The sequence below is a fragment of the Stegostoma tigrinum genome, chromosome 5, assembly GCF_030684315.1.
Source record: "Stegostoma tigrinum isolate sSteTig4 chromosome 5, sSteTig4.hap1, whole genome shotgun sequence".
Taxonomy (NCBI): Eukaryota; Metazoa; Chordata; class Chondrichthyes; order Orectolobiformes; family Stegostomatidae; genus Stegostoma; species Stegostoma tigrinum.
In genome coordinates this window covers 76,828,750-76,847,542 of record NC_081358.1, presented here as the reverse complement: position 1 = coordinate 76,847,542, position 18,793 = coordinate 76,828,750, and the positions used below count along the sequence as shown (strand labels likewise).

At 40.3% G+C, this 18,793-nt stretch overlaps 1 protein-coding gene across 2 annotated transcripts in view; it reads right to left on the bottom strand.

Moving 5' to 3' along the window:
* adcy8 (adenylate cyclase 8 (brain)) overlaps positions 1 to 10,773 on the bottom strand; it is a 121,382-nt gene extending 110,609 nt beyond the window's left edge. For both annotated transcript variants that reach the window (XM_048528950.2, XM_048528952.2), the window contains exons 1-2: positions 9,118 to 10,773; positions 7,401 to 7,550 (exon numbers count right to left, since the gene is read on the bottom strand). In XM_048528950.2, the coding sequence (XP_048384907.1) occupies positions 7,401 to 7,550; positions 9,118 to 9,969 (1,002 nt within the window). In that variant the 5' untranslated portion in view covers positions 9,970 to 10,773. The remainder of the gene's footprint in view (positions 1 to 7,400; positions 7,551 to 9,117) is intronic.
* Positions 10,774 to 18,793: the final 8,020 nt, after the last annotated feature.

The window sequence follows — 18,793 nt, the reverse complement described above, 5'->3', positions numbered from 1 at the left end:
TAGTGGGAGTTCCTATTGACCTCCAAACACTAGTAGTCTGTCGGGGCACAGCATTAAACATGAAATTAGAGGACATACATCAAGGACAGAACAATAATCATGGGTGACATTAATCTGCGTATAGATTAGGAAGACAAATTAGCAATGTGTAAATGAATTCCTGGAATGTGTGACAGATACTTTTTCAGATCAGTACCTTGAGAAACAACAAGGGAACACGCTATCCTTGATTTGGTTTTGTGCAATGAATTGGAATTAATTAATAATCTTGTAGTGTGGGTCCTTCACTTGGATGGAAAGTGACGTAATCCAGTTCTAAACTAGAATCCTAAATCTAAACAAAGAAAACTACAGAAGTATGACAGGTAAGTTTACTAAGGTTATTGGGTAACTTTATTAAAAGGCACAATGGTGGACAGGCAAGGGCCAATACTTCAAGGATGATTGAGTGTATGGCAACAGTTGTACATTCCTTTCTGGTGCAAAACACAACTGGAAAGGAGTGTGGCTCAAACATGGCAAACAGAAGAAATTATGGACAGTATTGGATCCAAAGAGGAGTGATATAAAATTACCAGAAAATGTAGCATGCCTGAGAATTGACAGTTTAGAATTCAGCAAAGGAGATGTCAGAGATTAAGGGGAAAAATAAAGTATGAGTCTCAACTTGCCAGGGACATAAATGCAGACAGTAAAAGCTTCGACAAATATGTAACAGTAAGAAGTCAGTGAAGGAAAATGTAGGCTCTTTAACAGGCCAATATGAGAGAATTGATAATGGAGAACAAGGACATAGCAGAGTAATTAAACAACTACTTTAGAGTCGGCTTCATGGAGATGCATAATTTCCCAGAAATACTCAGGAATCAGGGTCTCGTAAGGAAGAAGAATTGATGAAAATTAGTATTAGTTACAGAAAAACAGTGCTGGAGAAATTAATGGGATTGAAATGCTGATAAATCCATGGGGTCTGATAATCTGTAGCCCAGGGTTTTAAAGGAGGTTGCCACGGAAGTAGTAGTCATATTGTGTGTCACTTTCCCAAATTCCGTAGGTCCTACAGAGAATGACAGGCTGATTAGCCTAATACCAGCAAGAGGGAAAATTCTAGAGTGTATTATACAGGACATGTTAACTGGGCATGTAGAAAATATGAAAAGGACAACTTAGATTTACAAAAGAGTAATCATGTTTCACAAACAGTTCAGGGTTTTTTGAGAATGAATCTAATAAGTTTGCTAATGGCGAACCACTAGATATGGAACACTTGGATTCTCAGAAAGTTTTTGTTGGAAGTCCCACATTAAAGATCAGCATGCAAATCTGAACTACATGGGATTGGAGGAGATATATTGGTATGGATGGGAAATTGATTAGCTGATAGGAAATAGAGAGTAACAATAAATAGAACTTTCTCAGAGTGGAAGGTGGGGCCTAGTGGACTACTGCAGGGATCAGTGCCTAGGTCCAACTATTCACAATATATCAACAATTTGGGTAAAGGAATCAAACACAATACCTCCAAATTTGCTGGTGACACAAAAGTAGATGAGCTTGTGAGTGGGGTGGACAATACAAATAGACTTCAAGGTGATGTAGACACTCAAGAAATTTGACTCCATCCAGGAGAAAGCAACCAGCTTGATTGGCAGAACATCTACAAACATTCAGCCCTCCACCACTAATGTTCAGTAGCAGCAGTGTGTACCAACTACAAGATACAATGCGGATGTTTAACAAAGCTCTTAGACAACACCTTCCAAACCCATGACCACTATCATTCAGAAAGAGAAGGGCAGGAGAGACGTGGGGACATCACTAATTATAACCTGCTCTCTGAGCTACTAACCATCCTGACTTGGAAATATATTGTCGTTCCTTTAGTGTTACTGGATCAAAACCCTGGAACTCATTCTCTAACAGCACTGTAGGTAGACCTGAACCAAATGGATTGCAGCAGGCAAGAAACCACAGCACAACTACTTCCACCAGGGAAATTGGTGCTCAATAAATGCTGGCCTTGCCAGCAAAGCCCATACCTCCTGAATGAAAAAAAAGACAAGTTGAGTGATGGGCAAATACATGGCAGATGCAATGTAACATGGATAAATGTGAAATTGTTCCCTGAGTAGGAAAACAGAGTGGTTAAGTACTATTTAAATGGTGATAGATTAGGATTGTCAAACTGACTCAGTGGATGGCAGGATTGCTACTTGACAGAATGGATCGGCTGGGCTTGCATTCACTGGAGTTCAGGAAAATAAGAGGGGATCTCATTGAAATTGATAAACATCTGACAAAGCTGGACAGACAAGATGCGGAGATGATGCTTCCCCTGTCTAGGGAATCTGCAATAAGGGATCATGATCTCAGGATACTGTGCAGCACATTCAGGATCGAGATGAAGTGTAATTTCTTCACTTGGAATTCTCCGAAGCAAAAGGCTGTGGGAATAAACTTATTAAATACAGTTAAGAAATAAAAAGATAGATTTTTAGATACTAAAGACATCCAGAATTGGATCCAATACTGGTCCTTAATTTCTTTTGTTTGCCATGTTTGGGCCACACTCCTTTCCAGTTGTGTTTTGCACCAGAAAGGAATGTCCAGAACATGGGGAGAGAGTAGAAATATGCCAAGATTTTAAAGGATCAGCCATGATTGTGCTGAATGAGTGCGTAGACTCAATGGATCAGAAGTACTACCCTGCTCTTGTTTTCTTGCATTCCCATTTTTTATGTTTCTTTGATGGAAAGTTTTTGTCTTCTCTTTTTCTGATAGGCCTTGGCACAAACTCCACATGTAACTTTGGATAATGATGTAAAATTGGTGTGGCATTCTCGACATGGGATTTTCCAGCACTGGACAAAGAATTGGGATAATCACTCCCACAGGAAGGCAGAAAACCAATTAGCCCAATTCAGGCATCAATTCGGTGCCATTTTCTGCTGTTACGTCTGTTTTCCCAACACCATTGTTTGTGGAGACAGTCAACGAATCATGCCCCAATAACAGGGCTGTAGGGATGAAAATCCATAGCCCCGTCTGCTACTTTTCCTGTGGACAGGTTTCCCCTCCTCCCCAGTGTAACTATCAGCTTCGGGCCTCTTTATTTAATGATTTCAGTATGGGCAACTGAGGGTGCCTCTGTGCTGAGTCACTATGCTGCTTGCCTGTCTGCCTGCCTCTCTTGTTGGAACTACCAATCCGAAGTCCTTAGCAGGATGGTAAATGCGAAAACAATCATTAACGAAACTGCTTCCCAGAAGACCACACTAATAGTTCTGGTAACATGTTGGGTGGGCTTAGGATCCCCATATGCATCTGATATCAGGGTCCCAACGCGCGGCAGAAAATCCAAACTGTTAACTGTTTCTCTCTCTACAGATGCTATCTCGCCTGCTATTTCCAACATTTTCTGTTTTTATTTCGCATTTCCTATAAATGGCATATTTTGCTTTTGGCTACATGCAGGCCCTGTAGTTTACTCACCCCTAAAGCTAAAAATTACCCTCACTGCATGAAAAGTGAAGTACTAAAGTCTGTCCTAGAGCTTATAGAGCTGGTAACCCTGTGGCAAAGGTGATCCTTATGTTGCTTAGCTTTTCATATAATTACTGTCAGCATTCTGAATAAAGCAGGTCAGAATGCTACTTGCAAATTTTGGCCAAGTGAATCACCACTCTGTTACATCCTTATCAAGAATTAATTATAATTGATGCAATTTACAACTCATTTTTTATGTGAAATCAGGATTAACATGACCTTTGTACATTTTATTGCTGAAGAAGATTTCGGCATAAGAACTAAACTGCAATTGTTCACTGGCATTACTATCTTAACATTCTCATGAAAAAGTAAAAGCAGAGTTAATGCAAATCTTAGCTATCTAAATAAATGAGCACTGTAGATACTGACTGAAGAGATAAGAAACGGATGAGGAACTTTTACGATAACCAAAATGAAAAGGTTATTTAATAATGTAACAAAAGCAATGAAGTTGCCACTGAAATGTGGTCCCCCATTAGCAATATTCTTAAGACATCAATATGCACATGAATTTTCATTTCAAAGTGAGGACAGTATTGACTGCCTCAGCTAAATAATTCTTGTTCTATTCTGGATTAAATGAGAAGCAACAGTAGATATATCGCTAATAAAAATGTTGTTTTTTTTAACATTGCCTATCTCTATGATTTTAATCAAAGACAAAATAGATTGCGCAAAATGCTTTACTAAGTTTCATGGTGTGATGCATCTACATTGGTTGTGATTGCAGGGAAGGATATGTCAGCTCTTAGTGACTTATTTCTTTGGCCACCAATTATTAACAACCACACTTTTCTGACTGTCACAATTATAGGTAGTTTAAAAGTCTCCTCCTGGTAAATCTTACCCGTGAATTAATATTAGCACACTGGCTTTCCTCATTAGTCTGGGAAGCAGTTACTGATGTTAAGTGAACTAGTAATGTAGAGGTCAAAATTAAAGTTCTGGGTCATGCTTTTAAATCAACACAGCAGATGGCAAAATTTGAATTCAATAAAAATCTTGGATTAAAAGCTGGTCTAATGGCAATCATGCAACCATTACTAATTTTGTAAATACCTATCAGGTTGATTCTTAACTGCCCTCTGAAATAGCTAAGGAAATCATTCAGTTCAAGGGCAATTAGCTAGCCCAGCTAGCAATGCTCACATCCCATGAACAAATGATAAACAGAAAGAAAATATCACCAATTGAGAAATGCACTTCAATGTTCAACCTCCCAAAACTCTGTTGACTAAGCAATGTGTTCTTCCATCAGTTTGAATAAAAACTGTTATTAGATAACATTTGAAGTTGGGGACACAGCTTTAAGGCTGTGGTATTATGTTGCCATCAACGGTTGTGCAAAATGGGCAATGGAAACTTTTCAACAATTTTGCGCACTGGTGGAGTTGCATTTCCAGAAACTTCAACATAAATGATAATTGGGTGAAGCACTAGACAGGATGCACATTGGCTAGCATCCATTTTACAATACTGCCCCATAGGAATGTTTACCTTGAATGTTCCAATTTATCCCATTGTCTTTGAATGTTGGCTTTGAATCAAGATGAAACTTATGTGATCAAAATCTCTGATTTCTAGTATCTACATTTTAAAAAATGATTTAAAATATAATAAATTTAGAATCTCATCTCCATAAAACAAAACAATCCTCCCTTTGAATTTTTGTGGCATGTATCACACTCTGTGGTCACATTTTAAGAGATGTTGCAAACACAAATCCACACTCAGCAGGTTCCGGCAGGGAGTGAAATGCATTTCACTTTTGAGGTCTGCACATACACCTTTGATCAGCCTCAATTAGAGAAGCCCAGGGACCATTTGACTATTCACACTTTCAGCCAGGAAATAGTTTGTGTTAGTAGATAAGGCAAAACAAAAATAAATGAACTTTAAGGAAAGGGTGTGAAGCTGGATGAACACGAGGCCAAACAGCATCAGAGGAGCAGGAAAGTTGACGTTTTGAGTCGAGACCCTTCTTCAGATCCCAAATGTCAACTTTCCTGCTCCTCTGACGCTGCTTGGCCTGCTGTGTTCAAGCAGTTTCACACCATGTTATCTCAGGTTCTCCAGCATGGGCAGTTCCCACTGTCTCTTTAAGGAAAGGCAGCTTGGTTACCATTACTTGGACAGGGAAGGATTTCTGTAATCGACCGAATAACTAACTGTAGAAGGGATAACACACCCACATGCATATTTTCTCATGAAAAAGGAAGTAAAATGTAACAAATGGACAACACTGAATTAAGGAAATAGCTTTTACATTACAATAGCAAAATAACATCTTCGTTCACTTTTGCTTCCATTGCATTACCACCACACAGAATGCATTCACTCATTGTGCATTGAATGCCACAGAACATCAAAATGCCACTAGCAGATTGCTAAAGTTTATATTTCTTCAATACATCAACCATTTTGTTTTGAAGCACAAAATAATGTTTTGAATGACTGCTTCAACCTAAAGAAAATCCATTACATTTGCTTTATCAACATAATTATACTGCATTATGCTCCAGTATCACATTAAAAACAGGCTTCTCATATATCTTTTATACTGTGAAGGTTTCTTTTTTTTTCAAGAAACATTACATTATGACTGGCATACTGTATTTACTCAATAGGTGCTGTTACATTTAATAGATCTATTTCACATGCCTTATGTGCTAAGTCAATAATACAAACAACAATACACTGTTGAAGAAGTAGCCATGCAAACTCTAGTGATAGCAGTACAGAGTAGCTGATTTTCCTACTCATGATACAAGGTTATAGTTAAACAGCACTCGAATATTCAGGAATTAGATCTGTTCAACTCCAAATTCAGACAAGAAAGTTTATCTTCAAAGTGATTAGATTTTCAAATGGTCAAATGAAAGGTTACTTAGTTGATATTTTGATTAAATATGTAGTTTAGATACGGTATACTTAGTCTTCCTAAAAGCATGGTGAAAAGCATGGCCTCTCTTAAATAATTAAGGTAATTACAGCACTGAAGGAAGCCACTCTCCCATCAAATCCATGCTGAATAATCACTAGTATTCTTATAATACGATTAAGTGCTAATTTCAGAACATATCTTAAATTTAGAAATTCTGAAACGGAATCAAGTTTAATCTTTATGGTCAGGCTGTTCAGTAGGTCCCGATTTCTTTTATTGCGTATTGTTTAATTTCAGAAATATAGAACATAGAACATAGAAAAGTACAGCACAGTACAGGCCCTTCGGCCCACGATGTTGTGCCGTGGAATAATCCTAATCCAAAAATAAAATAAACTAACCTACATTGGTCAAAATCTTTTGGAACAATAGTGAGTTGAATCATTAGATTTACTGCTGACAATAGCTCCACTAGACAAAAGCTTGGTTAGGTTACAAAAGATTATTCAAACATTATCCACAGCCCAACAGGTCACTTCAGGTCATAACAACTTCAGTGAATAAATCTGTCAGATTTTCAGAGTGCACCAATGCTGAATATAAAATTGAGGCAGCTTTCATTATTACACTGGTTTGCTCTCTGCTGACCATTTAATAAGTGTATAAATGGGATTTCTTTGCAAATACATTTGCTATTATTCTTCGCTGGGGCTTTGATAAGCATTTCTGCTCAAAATACAAGACTAGTATAATTTAAATTAAAGCATTGTTTATTGACATCATGAGGCTTAAAATACAAATTAAAGAGTAACTGGTTGGCATTTTGCAAATTATATTTGCTTTAGTACTCATGTCCATTGCAAACATTTGAAATATATTTGTAGGATGTTAGAATATGATTAGATTTAGCATTTATACCTGTAAGAGGCCAAGCCAGTTTTGCCTGGATCTCAAAGTATGCTCCTACCTGTCTTTGATTCTCTGACTCTAGCCGAAGTCTGGCCTCTATACATCGTCTTGTTTCTAGGAAAGCCTGGCGCTGAGCTCGGTCTGAGAGGTAACTGATAAATATGCCGGCCGTATTCATACACATGAACAACACTGACTGGGCTATCACCTGAAACGGCAAAAACCAAGACACTTCATTTCATCCATTAGAAATTGTTCTGTTTTCTTCACCTCCTCAAGATAATAGCATAAACATAAGTTCACAAGCCTGGTCAATACTACCGCTCTGCTTTAATTTGTAGTCAAGAGAGTATTGATTCTCATTATTGAAATATATGAAAACATGCCGGGGATAAACAGCAAGTCAGTCGGCATCTGTAAAGAGAAAAGACAGGTTATTACCTCCAGTATAAGACCCCATGACTGGTTCTGATGGATACAATACACTCATTCCTTATATAACAGAGTAGATCAGGTCTCTGTTAATTTAACTTGTGTTCCAATTACTAAGCATTGCCGTTTTTTAAGAAAAATGTTGTAGGATCGTATTTGTCCAATCCCTTCATGGTTCGTTAAAGGTAAGGTGCAATTTGGTACAATGTGACATGATTGGTGGCCAATCTTGACAATTTTTTTACACTTCCAACTAACTGGGAGTTAGTTAATCTAAATCTTCATCTGGGGGAATATTCTTGTCAAGATAAGTAAGCACACATTTGTGCATGTTTCAGGGCAGTTTTACACACCCTGGGCAGGAACAAAAAGCAGCTGCTTGACTTTGGGATAATGATCCAATCTGTAACATATCAAGGGTGAACCAATAGGTCCATTGGATTTTTGGGAAATATACTTTCACATCTATTTTAAATAAAACACACACACAGTGAAAAGAATAATTATTGATTTAAACTGGGTTTGATATTATTCCTATAGTTGGTAGAGATGGACTTGAGTTTGAGTGGTTTGGGAGGAAATACTAACAGGGGCTCTGTAAGTGTAACGCCATTAAGATCCCAAGTATTGACCTTGTAACTCCAACTGGAATTTGTTAGCCTCCTCCCATCTCACTGAGACCAAGCAGTGTTATCTCCACTGTAAAATCATATGCTTACATATCTTCTGTGTGCTGATTTTCAACAGAAAGCCCACGCCACACCAATGCCAAATGCATTGCCCACCTCCACCCACACCAAAGTCACAGGTACATCCTGAGTCATCAGAGCTGGTGGTGTGTGGATTATTGACATGATCCTGAAGACAATGCCACCCTCTCATAGCTGAGCCTGTTCACATTCATCAGAGAAACAGGACTGCAGAAAGATGAGAGATTGCGGAAACTAACATATTCTATTTCTTTGCATGTCCCAATTGCACAATACAGCTGGGTAAATATCTCTCTTACAAAGACAGGAAACAAAATGTGACTGGTAAATGGTGCAGACGGATGAACTAGTTTTCTGGCTCCTTTCAATCTACAGATCATCCGTGAGTAGCCCAGTTTAATTCCTCTGTCAGATATGCAATGCAATGACCACGTTTAAACAGCACATGTACGAGGTGTATGGGATTTAAACAACACAGAACACGCTGGAAAGACTAGGCAGCTTATGTGGGAAAAGGTCATGACCCAGAAACATTAACTTTGTTGCTCACTCCACATCTGCCGAACCTTTGCAACATTTTCTGTAATTTTTAAACAAAATTTCAGATTCCCAGTGCTGTGTTATGGAAGCTACCTGGTTCGTAGGTGGTAACATAACCCGGTGCGTGAGAAACTGGATCACAAGGTGAAGCACAGAGGTCAGGAAGCCAGCCAGGATCGCCCAGGTCAGGGGAAGGGGGAGCATGCTGTAGGTGGCGAACAGGGTGAAGAGCACGTAGCCGGTGCCTCCCCCACAAAGTCCGTAGCCGAAGTCAGCGTCCAGAATCTGAGTGGTCATCACCAACCAGGTCAGAAGACCAGGGTACTGCAGGTAACTTTGCGAAGTCGTGTCCTTCTTCACCACCACTAAGGCACAGGTGACCACCTCGATGCCGGTGAACATTCCGAGCAGGGTGCCTTTCAAAGGGTCCATTGGGATCAGGGACAGGGTGAGGTGAAGGATCAGCACGGTCAGCTTGGTCAGGATATCCAAGATGTTGATGACGATCACCGACTTGCGCCTCTGGCCCAGGAAGTAGCGCTGGTAGAGGAGCTCCAGGTCACGGGACTTGAAGGAGTTCCTCAGAGTTGGGAAGATGACCCCGCGGTAGATGTAGCCCCAGTTGAGAAAGAAGTCGGAGTTACTGGGGGCGGTGTCCATGGGCAGGAAGCCCAGGTCATTGCTGGGGCGCTCCGGGAAGACCTTAGTGCTGCCGTTGTTGGACATCTTACCGGCAGAGTGCTTCCTCCTGCCGGGGCTCCATGAGCTCTCCGATGAGGAGATGGTCCTCGCTCCTCCGCCTTGCTCATGGATGAACCTCTGCTCGGTGATGTGGCGGACGGCGTTTTGCCACAGCAGCCTTTTGGGTCTGCTGCCCACAACAGTCCTGTTAATGGTGTAGAGCTCATCACTAGGGCTGGAGCACCTCACGTCTGATAACTCCATGATGTTGTAGCTCCTTGATCAATAACGCACACAACACAAAACACACACACAAAATAAGAACAATTATCATAAATTACACCGAGCGTCCTTCCATCGCCCAGGATTCGCCAAGTCTACTCTGCTCAAACCTCAGAGGTTTCGATGGTAGGGACCATGTCCAGGACATGTCCCCCTCCTTCTCCTCCGTCCACCCAGCCCCCACTTCACCATCTCAATCGGGGGAAGGGGGGGAGCCCAAGTCTTTCTAACCTGGCGACCTTTTTCATCGCGTTTTTAAGGATCCCCTGGGTTGGTGGGAGCAGCCCCTCTTGCAGCTTGTCGAGTGTGGGTCGTCTTCCGGATTGGAGTGAGAGAGAGGGAGAGGGACATCCCTCACAGGGTCCGGAGCTCAGCAGCTTTGGGGCGGACAGCACAGAGACACTGAGCACGGGCACAGAGCTCCCAGAGCCGGCCAGCTGTTGTCTCTCCGAGCCCTGCCCTCGGCATTTGGATCCGCTGCTGATGGTGTCAGTGCCGGGCAGGGAATGGATTATATAAAAAAAATCTCAGCTCCTAGAGTCTGAACCCAGGAGGGCGGAAGGTAGGAGGGAGGGAGGGAATTGACGTCAAATGCTCTCAGCAAATATGCATGGAGGGGAGGGGGCAAATTCCAGACTGAAGGGGGGAGAAGCACCCAGGGATGCGAAAAAAAACAACCATCATAACAAACCATAGCCGAAACGGGACAGATAGATGGAGAAGGAACACAGGCAGTGAACGGCAAACTGACAGAGAGGGAGAGAGAAGAAACTCAAGAGGGGGCTCAGAGACCAAACCACTCACTGCAAGTTAAAGTGTGGCGGGGGAAAGGGTTTAAAATAAAAACAAACAAAACACAAGGAAAAGTCATCGGCAAACAAGTCACGGTTCGGACTATCAACACCCGCTGTGACTGGATAAACATTAACCAGGCGGGAGAGAGAGCGAAGCAAAACAAGTGAAGCAAAAACAAAACATGGGCTTGTGGCTACAGTCTGAGGGGCAGAGGCGAGGTCAGAGAATAAGGACAGATTAGCAGGGGAAGAGACTCTGAATCCCACTCGGGGAGGTCAATGCAAAGGAAAATTAAGAAGCAAATGCTGAAGCAGGAAGTGCGATCGAGCTACGACTTGCAAGAGTGAGCACGAGGAAGTCAGAATGGGAAATGCAAGATCAAAGCGTGTGAACACAAACACAAGTGTGACCCAGAAGGCTGAACACTAAAAGATAGTGAGAAAAGGGACACACGAAGAGAGCTACAGTGTGAAGAGGGGCGTGAGAAAAAAGGCTTTCAACTATATTCTGAATAATGAGTATACCGTGCATATATTTAGCGAGACGCGCAATGTCCACTTTTACGAATAAAAACGTAATTGCTGCAGAAACTGAATCGATTACAAGTGCATCTGCACCTTACATACTTACTTCTAAGTATTTAACATATGTGAGTGTACATTGCACATGTATGCACGGTATTTCTACATTTCCTTGAAACAGATATTTCTGCACCCGTCACAAACATACAGGGGGATGGCTTGGCTTAGACACTATATTTTCAAATGCATATGTCGCCGTATTTGTAGATACAACATTCTATATGTATGTAAACTTGTGGATCGTTGTATATACTTCAGTTCGAAGGCAGCTTATGTATTTACGCATTGTGAATCCGCAATTTATTCACGTGCTTGCTATGACATTGTGCAAGTCATTAATGTACTCGAGTCTTCAGGGTTAATTCAGCAGCGAGCCCGTCTTTAACAACCAGTTTTTAAGGATCATTCTTTTTCTGTTTCGAAATATAGAGGGAGACACTTTGACTGGATCACAGGCCAATTCCGATAATGAGACAAGGTTTAAGGTTTACTTTGAAGAATCATCTCCCTTAAGTATCACGACTGCGCAACTTCGTGTTTAAAATCCTGTTTGGACCATGCATTATAAACGAGAAAAGACGAAATTATCGTAGAATGGGGAGTAATAGTCACGAATATATTCTAAATTCTGACAGTGATCCAGTAAAGGTGGCTCAGTGTATACCGATTGTTTCTTCTGCATCTCAGCAGCCAAGAGGCAATAAAACAGCATGAGCACATAACGATAGATTTAATTGATGGCTGTGCACGGACCCGCCGTCGCTTTGCTCTTCAATTTCTCAAAAAAATGTTTTCCCGAGTCAAACTTGCTCAGATTAACTCTTTGACAGTTCTTAGTTGTATAATATTTACCACAAAATAGAGACTTGTTATCGTACAAGGTCAATTATTCTTAGTTAAGAGCTTACTACTAGCTGACTTTCAATACTGCAACAGACCTGATTTGGTAAATTCTGTAATGAAACATTCAGCCCTCAGACGAAATTTTGGGGTGGGATATACCGTTTAGTTCACACACAGTTCCGGCTGTTTAATTCTATTGGTTGGACCGTCTGTTACTACTCTCTCCAGAATAACTGTAATGTGAATCCAGTATTGGAATTCTACAGTTAAAGACGGAAATAAAAGTCTTGCATTTATTTAGCAACTTTCACACGTCTTACTACTCCCCATATTTTTACAGCCAGAAATGTACAGCAGGATGATATTAATCAAATAAAACCTGACTAGGAAGGGTTTAGAAGAATATGGACCAAAAGCTGGCAAATGGGGCTGGATTAATTTAGGATATGGATCAATGGTCAGCACAACATTGTGGGCTGAAGGGCCTGTTCTGTGCTGTACTGTTCTATGTTCTATGTTCTATGATATCTGTTTGGCATGGATGAGTTAGACCCAAAGGTTTGTTTTAGTGCTTGTTTGTGGAATAAATATGGAGCCTCAGTTTTATATGTGATCCCAGAGGGCAGCACTTCTTCAATATTGGTCAGAGGGCTTGTCTAGAATTTGTTTCCATTTGTAGTTGCCATGCAAGAGCTTAGATTTATCAACTAACATTATTAAACTTGCAGTAGTTATATATCTCACTCCAGCAGGAACCACTTGAACAAAGGCGTGGACTGATATACTTCTTTTCTTTGCAACTAAATGCTTTTCAGTGAATATTTAGGGAAGAGATGTCGGTGCTGGGAATGGAGCCCTTGAGTTTATTAGCTCAAGCTTTCACTAGTGTGAATTGAATATGAACTGTGCCTTAATTTGCTATAGTGCCCTTTATCATCAACTTCATAAGCATCACCCCAGATTATTCTGGCTTTGCTCACATGTGGCTTCTCTCTGTGAGATTGTCAAATTTATGATAAGTTTAACCAAATTAGAAGGACTTCAGTTCTCCAGACCATGCCTGTTAGGAACTAAATCAAACATCCTTGTTACCCATTAATCATTAAACAATATGCTCGAAAACTTACTATCAGACAATTTGCATCAAACAGGTAATTGTTTTATGCTAAACTGTCTTCTCTTATCAATTCCATTTGCTTTCTGTGTCTCACCCAGATGGATCATCCGTGGCACTACACCTTTACTGGTTCCATTTTGGATACAGCCCAGCTGCAGTAATACCAAAAAGCCATTGTGGAGATGTTGTGAACTTTGTCACATTTGAGAGTTTGGTCTCAGTAATTTCTCTTTCATAGGGAAATGTACACATTAATAATCAAGAGTTTTTTTTTTACTAATTAGGGATGAGCCACAATGTCCACATTTTGATAAGAACTTGATTTGAAACAAAACTGGTTATAATGTTTCAGAGCATTATAATACGTGTCTGCAGCTGACATCGATGTACAGTCACAGAAGGTATTTGGTCCGAAAACATTCTCAGCAAAAATAAGAGTGAACATAATTAAAGGTAAGCTTGTGACTTTAATTGGTAAATAGTTGATCGTAGAACACAGTAGATATATAAGTTTGATATGGTAAATGATATTTCGTAGTAATCTGAACACTGTATGTGTTAATGACTTGAAGGAAGAGAGAATTATATATTTAAAAATTTAATGCCACTATTCCAACTAATGGAGAAGTGGCAATTATCTCAAGAGAGTTAGAGTTGAGAAGTTTGGAGGTGATGTATCATTGCAGGGACTTGGTGAGACTCCAGAGCCCAAACAAAGTACGATGTTTAGTTTTGGATACCAACATCAGGAAAGACATATTTAGCCTTGGGAAGAGTACAGTATAGATTTGCCATAATGATATTAGACTACAAGGATTTAAATTACAATTGCAGATTATGTAAATTTAACTTGGATTCATTTCAGTTTAGATGTGAAAGTGTGATCTCATGAAGCTGTTTAAAATTAAGATATTGCTAGATAAAATACAGAGAAATGCTTTTCTTTGGCAGATAGCCTTGAAATTAGAGCTGGACAATTTAGGAATTAAACATTTTTACATAAAAAGGTAGTGAATGTTTTGAATATGCTTCCAAACTAAATTATGGACACAATAGTTTGAAATTATCATGATTAAGATTACTAGGTTTCTTTTTAGTGAGGAAATCAAGAGGTATGAATTAGAGGTGAATAAATGGAGTTGAGGTACAGCTCAGCCATAACTTAATTGAAAAGCGGAATGGGATCAAGGGACTGCATTATGTTAACTGTTAGCATGTGCCTAGGGATTAGGTAACAAACAAATGTGTAAAAAGCTTGAAAGTCAGCTGTATGTAAACCAGCCTGAATTTAGTCCATTGGCACTGCTGTTCAGGAAAAAAAACAGTTCTTCTGGTGTCTGAGTGAATTTATCTGACAACACACTGAACTGTAAAGGCCAAGGGAATTTTAGTTTTGTTCAGCTGCACTAATCATAGAAATCCTACGTGTGAAAAGAGAACATTTGGCCCATCAAATCCACACCAACCATCTAAAGAGCACCCACCCTGCAACTCCATATTTACCATGTAATAGCCACCTAGCCTGTACATCCCTGGACAGTACTGTAAATTTAGCATGGCCAGCCTACCTAACCTGCAAACTTTTGGATTGTGGGAGGAAACTCAATGAAAACGCATGTAGACATGGGGAGAATATGCAAACTCCACACTGACAGTCACCTAAGGCTGGAATCGAGCCTGGATTGCTGGCATTGTGAGGTGGCAGTGCTAAGCTAATTAGTTAGCTGCTATCAGAATGTCAGTCATAACACCAATCATACTTGATGTTTCAAACGGAAAATAGCCACTTCTGTTCACTTTTTGGTTTGACCTATTTTTCTAATCAACCTGTGCAAACAGGTTATTAAACACCCCTGGAACATGTGGGATGATTTCACAAGCTTCAACATCTCCCTCCCCCTATTGCATCCCAAAATGAGCCCAGCTCGTCCCTAACCTGTTCTTCCTCCCACCTATCTGCTCCTCCCACCTCAGGCCACACCACCATTTCCTACCGACTAACCTCATCCTGCCCCCTTGACTGTCCGTCCTCTCCAGACTGAACTATCCCCTCCCTACCTCCCCACCTACACTCACCTCTACTGGTTCCATCTCCACCTCTTTAACGTATCTGTCTCCTCTCTACCTATCTTCTCCTCTATCCACATTCCATCAGCCTCCCCCTCTCTCCCTATTTATTTTCTGACCCCCCTCCCCCTCCTCCATTTCTGATGAAGGGTCTAGGCCCGAGACATCAGCTTTTCTGCTCCTGAGATGCTGCTTGGCCTGCATGTGTTCATCTAGCTCTATGCTTTGTTGTCTCAGATTCTATAGCATCTGAAGTTCCCATTATCTCTGATACTTTTGGGTTAGTTCCTGATTGATTTCTTCTGGCTACAGTTGCAATTGTGAAAGTGATTAATTTCCTGAGTGGCTTAAAGTTGCTAATGTTGACAAGGAGTGCCATTACAGGTGCTGAAGGACTGATGTTAAAGATTTTGTATAAATTGTTTTCTTCTGAACATGGGTGCAGTTGTTTGTATATTTACACCTACGATATGACAGGCAAAATGAACAGAGTTCACAAAGAGCAGAACAAGCTGCGAGAAGAGAGAGGGGGTAAAGTGCTCCCAGCAAGAGGACATTTCTCCCTTAACTTCCTAGGCTGATATTCTTTTACCTGAACCGTGATGAGGAGCAATGTACCAGACATCTCCATCTCGCTAAATTGTTTCTCACTTGAAATTGCCAGCTGTTGTAGCAGTAATGCCATCTTTGGAAGAGGCTGGGCACAGCAATGGTGGTGACCTAGTTTATTAGGTGGAGGTGTGTGTAAACTGTGGGATGTCGATGTGAGACTTGTAGCATTACTAACTGAGAAGGTGAGTAGAGCAATGAATGTGAGATATGAATTGTGATTCAGAGAAATTGTTGGCAAGAGAATAATTTACATGCATTACGCAGTGTTTAGGAATGGTATTGCGGTAGCTGTGATATGGAATTTGCACATGAATTCACTACCTTTGACTGTTCCTGGAATATGATAGAACTTCGATTTTGCACTGCATCCAATTTCTTGAAACTTAAGTTCTGACATGCTCTGGAATGGCTTTTCACTCCCAAAGACCGTACATAATTTGTCTGAAGATTCTCTGTGGAGAGAGGACCATTCTCTGGCATCGATGAGTCTAGCACAGTGTTAGTGAACCATGGAACATAGTCTCTGCCCCGTTTTGGAATAATTAACCCTTTTACTCAGCTCACTTCTATAATCATTTCTCACACCTGTTTCAGCCAAATTGCACCTCTTTATTAAAATGTTCAGGTTTACTTCCCTGTCTTATCTGGAAGATGACTCTTCCAATGATGTAGCAATTTCTCATCACCACTGAATTAGGGCGAACCTAGACTATGCACTCAGAAGTGCTGTTTGGAGTCAAGGTTTTTGGATTCAGAGGCAAACATGTTTCACTGAACCATGGGTTCAGACTAGCTTTAAGTGGTGGCTAATGGTTGAACAAACCTGGGCTTCTGAGGCATATAGCCAGTCAACAGGATACTCAGCATTGGCTTCACACAGCTAATACAGAAATTTAAGAACCAAAAGAACTGTGGATGCTATAAATCAGGAACAAAAACAAAGTTGCTGGAAAATCTCAGCAGATCTGGCAGCATTTGTGGAGGAGAAAAAAAGAGTTAATGTTTCGGGTCCGGTGACCCTTCCTCAGTTCTGAGGAAGGGTCACCGGACCCGAAACATTAACTCTTTTTTCGCCTCCGCAGATGCTTCCAGATCTGCTAAGCTTTTCCAGCAACTTTGTTTTTATTACGGAAATTTGTTTCTGATACTGTTAAAATGCTATAGATGCAGGTTAATTAAACATTTTAATACAGGACCTATTTTCAGACCTTGTGCAATTTCATGGCCTTCATGGCATTTCATGGACTTGTAAATGCTAGTGAAATAGCATTTAAAGCAGGAAATACATATGGAGAATATTTCTACTTGTAAATGCATTGAAAAATATTTCTAATTATGGCATATAAAGGCTATGCATTCTGATGTTAAACACCATAGTGCCTTTCATTTATCTGATGTGTGGATAGTATAGCAATCATGTTTCAAACCATTACGGCACCATTATTCTATTACCATTCTTTGACCATGGTCTAAAAACCAATTTATATTTCTTAAAATGCAAAAGCTACTCATTATTTTGTGTCAAACAGACTATATAATGTAATGTATTAAATGTAAAGAATAGGTGCTGGAAGCATCATTTTTCTAGACCTACTGTTCACAATATTTTCAATATGACCCTTCAGAGTTCAACAGATGAAGAACTTGCCACAACATTGCAATTTTCACATCCTAAATTTTATCCTACCAAGATTTTTAAATTGCAGTAACTTTAGTTTAAGACAAACATGGGTGCTGATATTCTAGAGAATGTTGATATTAAGAATGATGGATGTATTGGGTGGATGAAAAGCATTAAAGTAGATATGGCTCCAGGGCCTAATAGGATCTGTGCCAGGATACTGAAGGAAAGTGATTGCTGGGGCCTTGAGAGAGATCTATGTACCCTCCTTAGCCACTGGGTTGCTGGAAGACTGGAGGATAGCCAGTGTTGTTTCTTTGTTCAGGAAGAGCAACAGGGGTAATCTAGGAAATTATAGGCCTGTGAGCTTTACATCAGTTGTAGGGAAATTACTGGAGAGGATTCTTACCAACAGGATTTACTTGCATTTAGAGAAGAGTGGACCTATTAGGGATAGTTAGCATAGCTTGCTGCTGGGAAGGTCTTGTCTCATAAGTTTGGTTGAGTTTTATTGAGCAAGTGACAAAGATGATTGATGAAGGTGAGGCAGCGAATGTTGTCTTAATGGGCTTTACTAAAGAATTTGATAAGACCCTCATGCTGGCTGGTCCAGGAGATTAAAACACGTGGAATCCATGGTGAGTTGGCAAGTTGAGTACAAAATTGACTTGGCCATTAAAGTCAGAGGGTAGTTTTGGTGAGATTTTTTTAAATTGGAGGTCAATAACCACTGGTGTTTTGCAAAGATCAGTGCTGGGACCTCTGTGGTTTGTAATATATATATAAATCTTTCGGATGAAATTGAAGGTAGCCTGATTAGTAAAGTAACAGATGACAGAAGAGTTGGTGAGTTGTGGATAGTGAGGAAAGATATCAAAGTTTATAGCAGGATGTAGATCAGCTGGGAAGTTGGACAGAGAATTATATCTGGACAAGTGTTAGGTAATGCATTTTGGTAGGTCAAATGCAGGAGAAAAGTATAATGTAAGTGGTTTTACCCCTTGGGGCATTGCTGTAAAGAGGGATCTTGAGGTCCAAGTCCATAGCTCACTGAAAGTGGCAACACAACTGGATAAAATGGTAAAGAAGGCATACAGCGTGCTTATCTCCATGATCAGTGCGTTAAGTATAAAAGTTTGAAAGTCATGTTGCAACTGCATAAGACTTTGG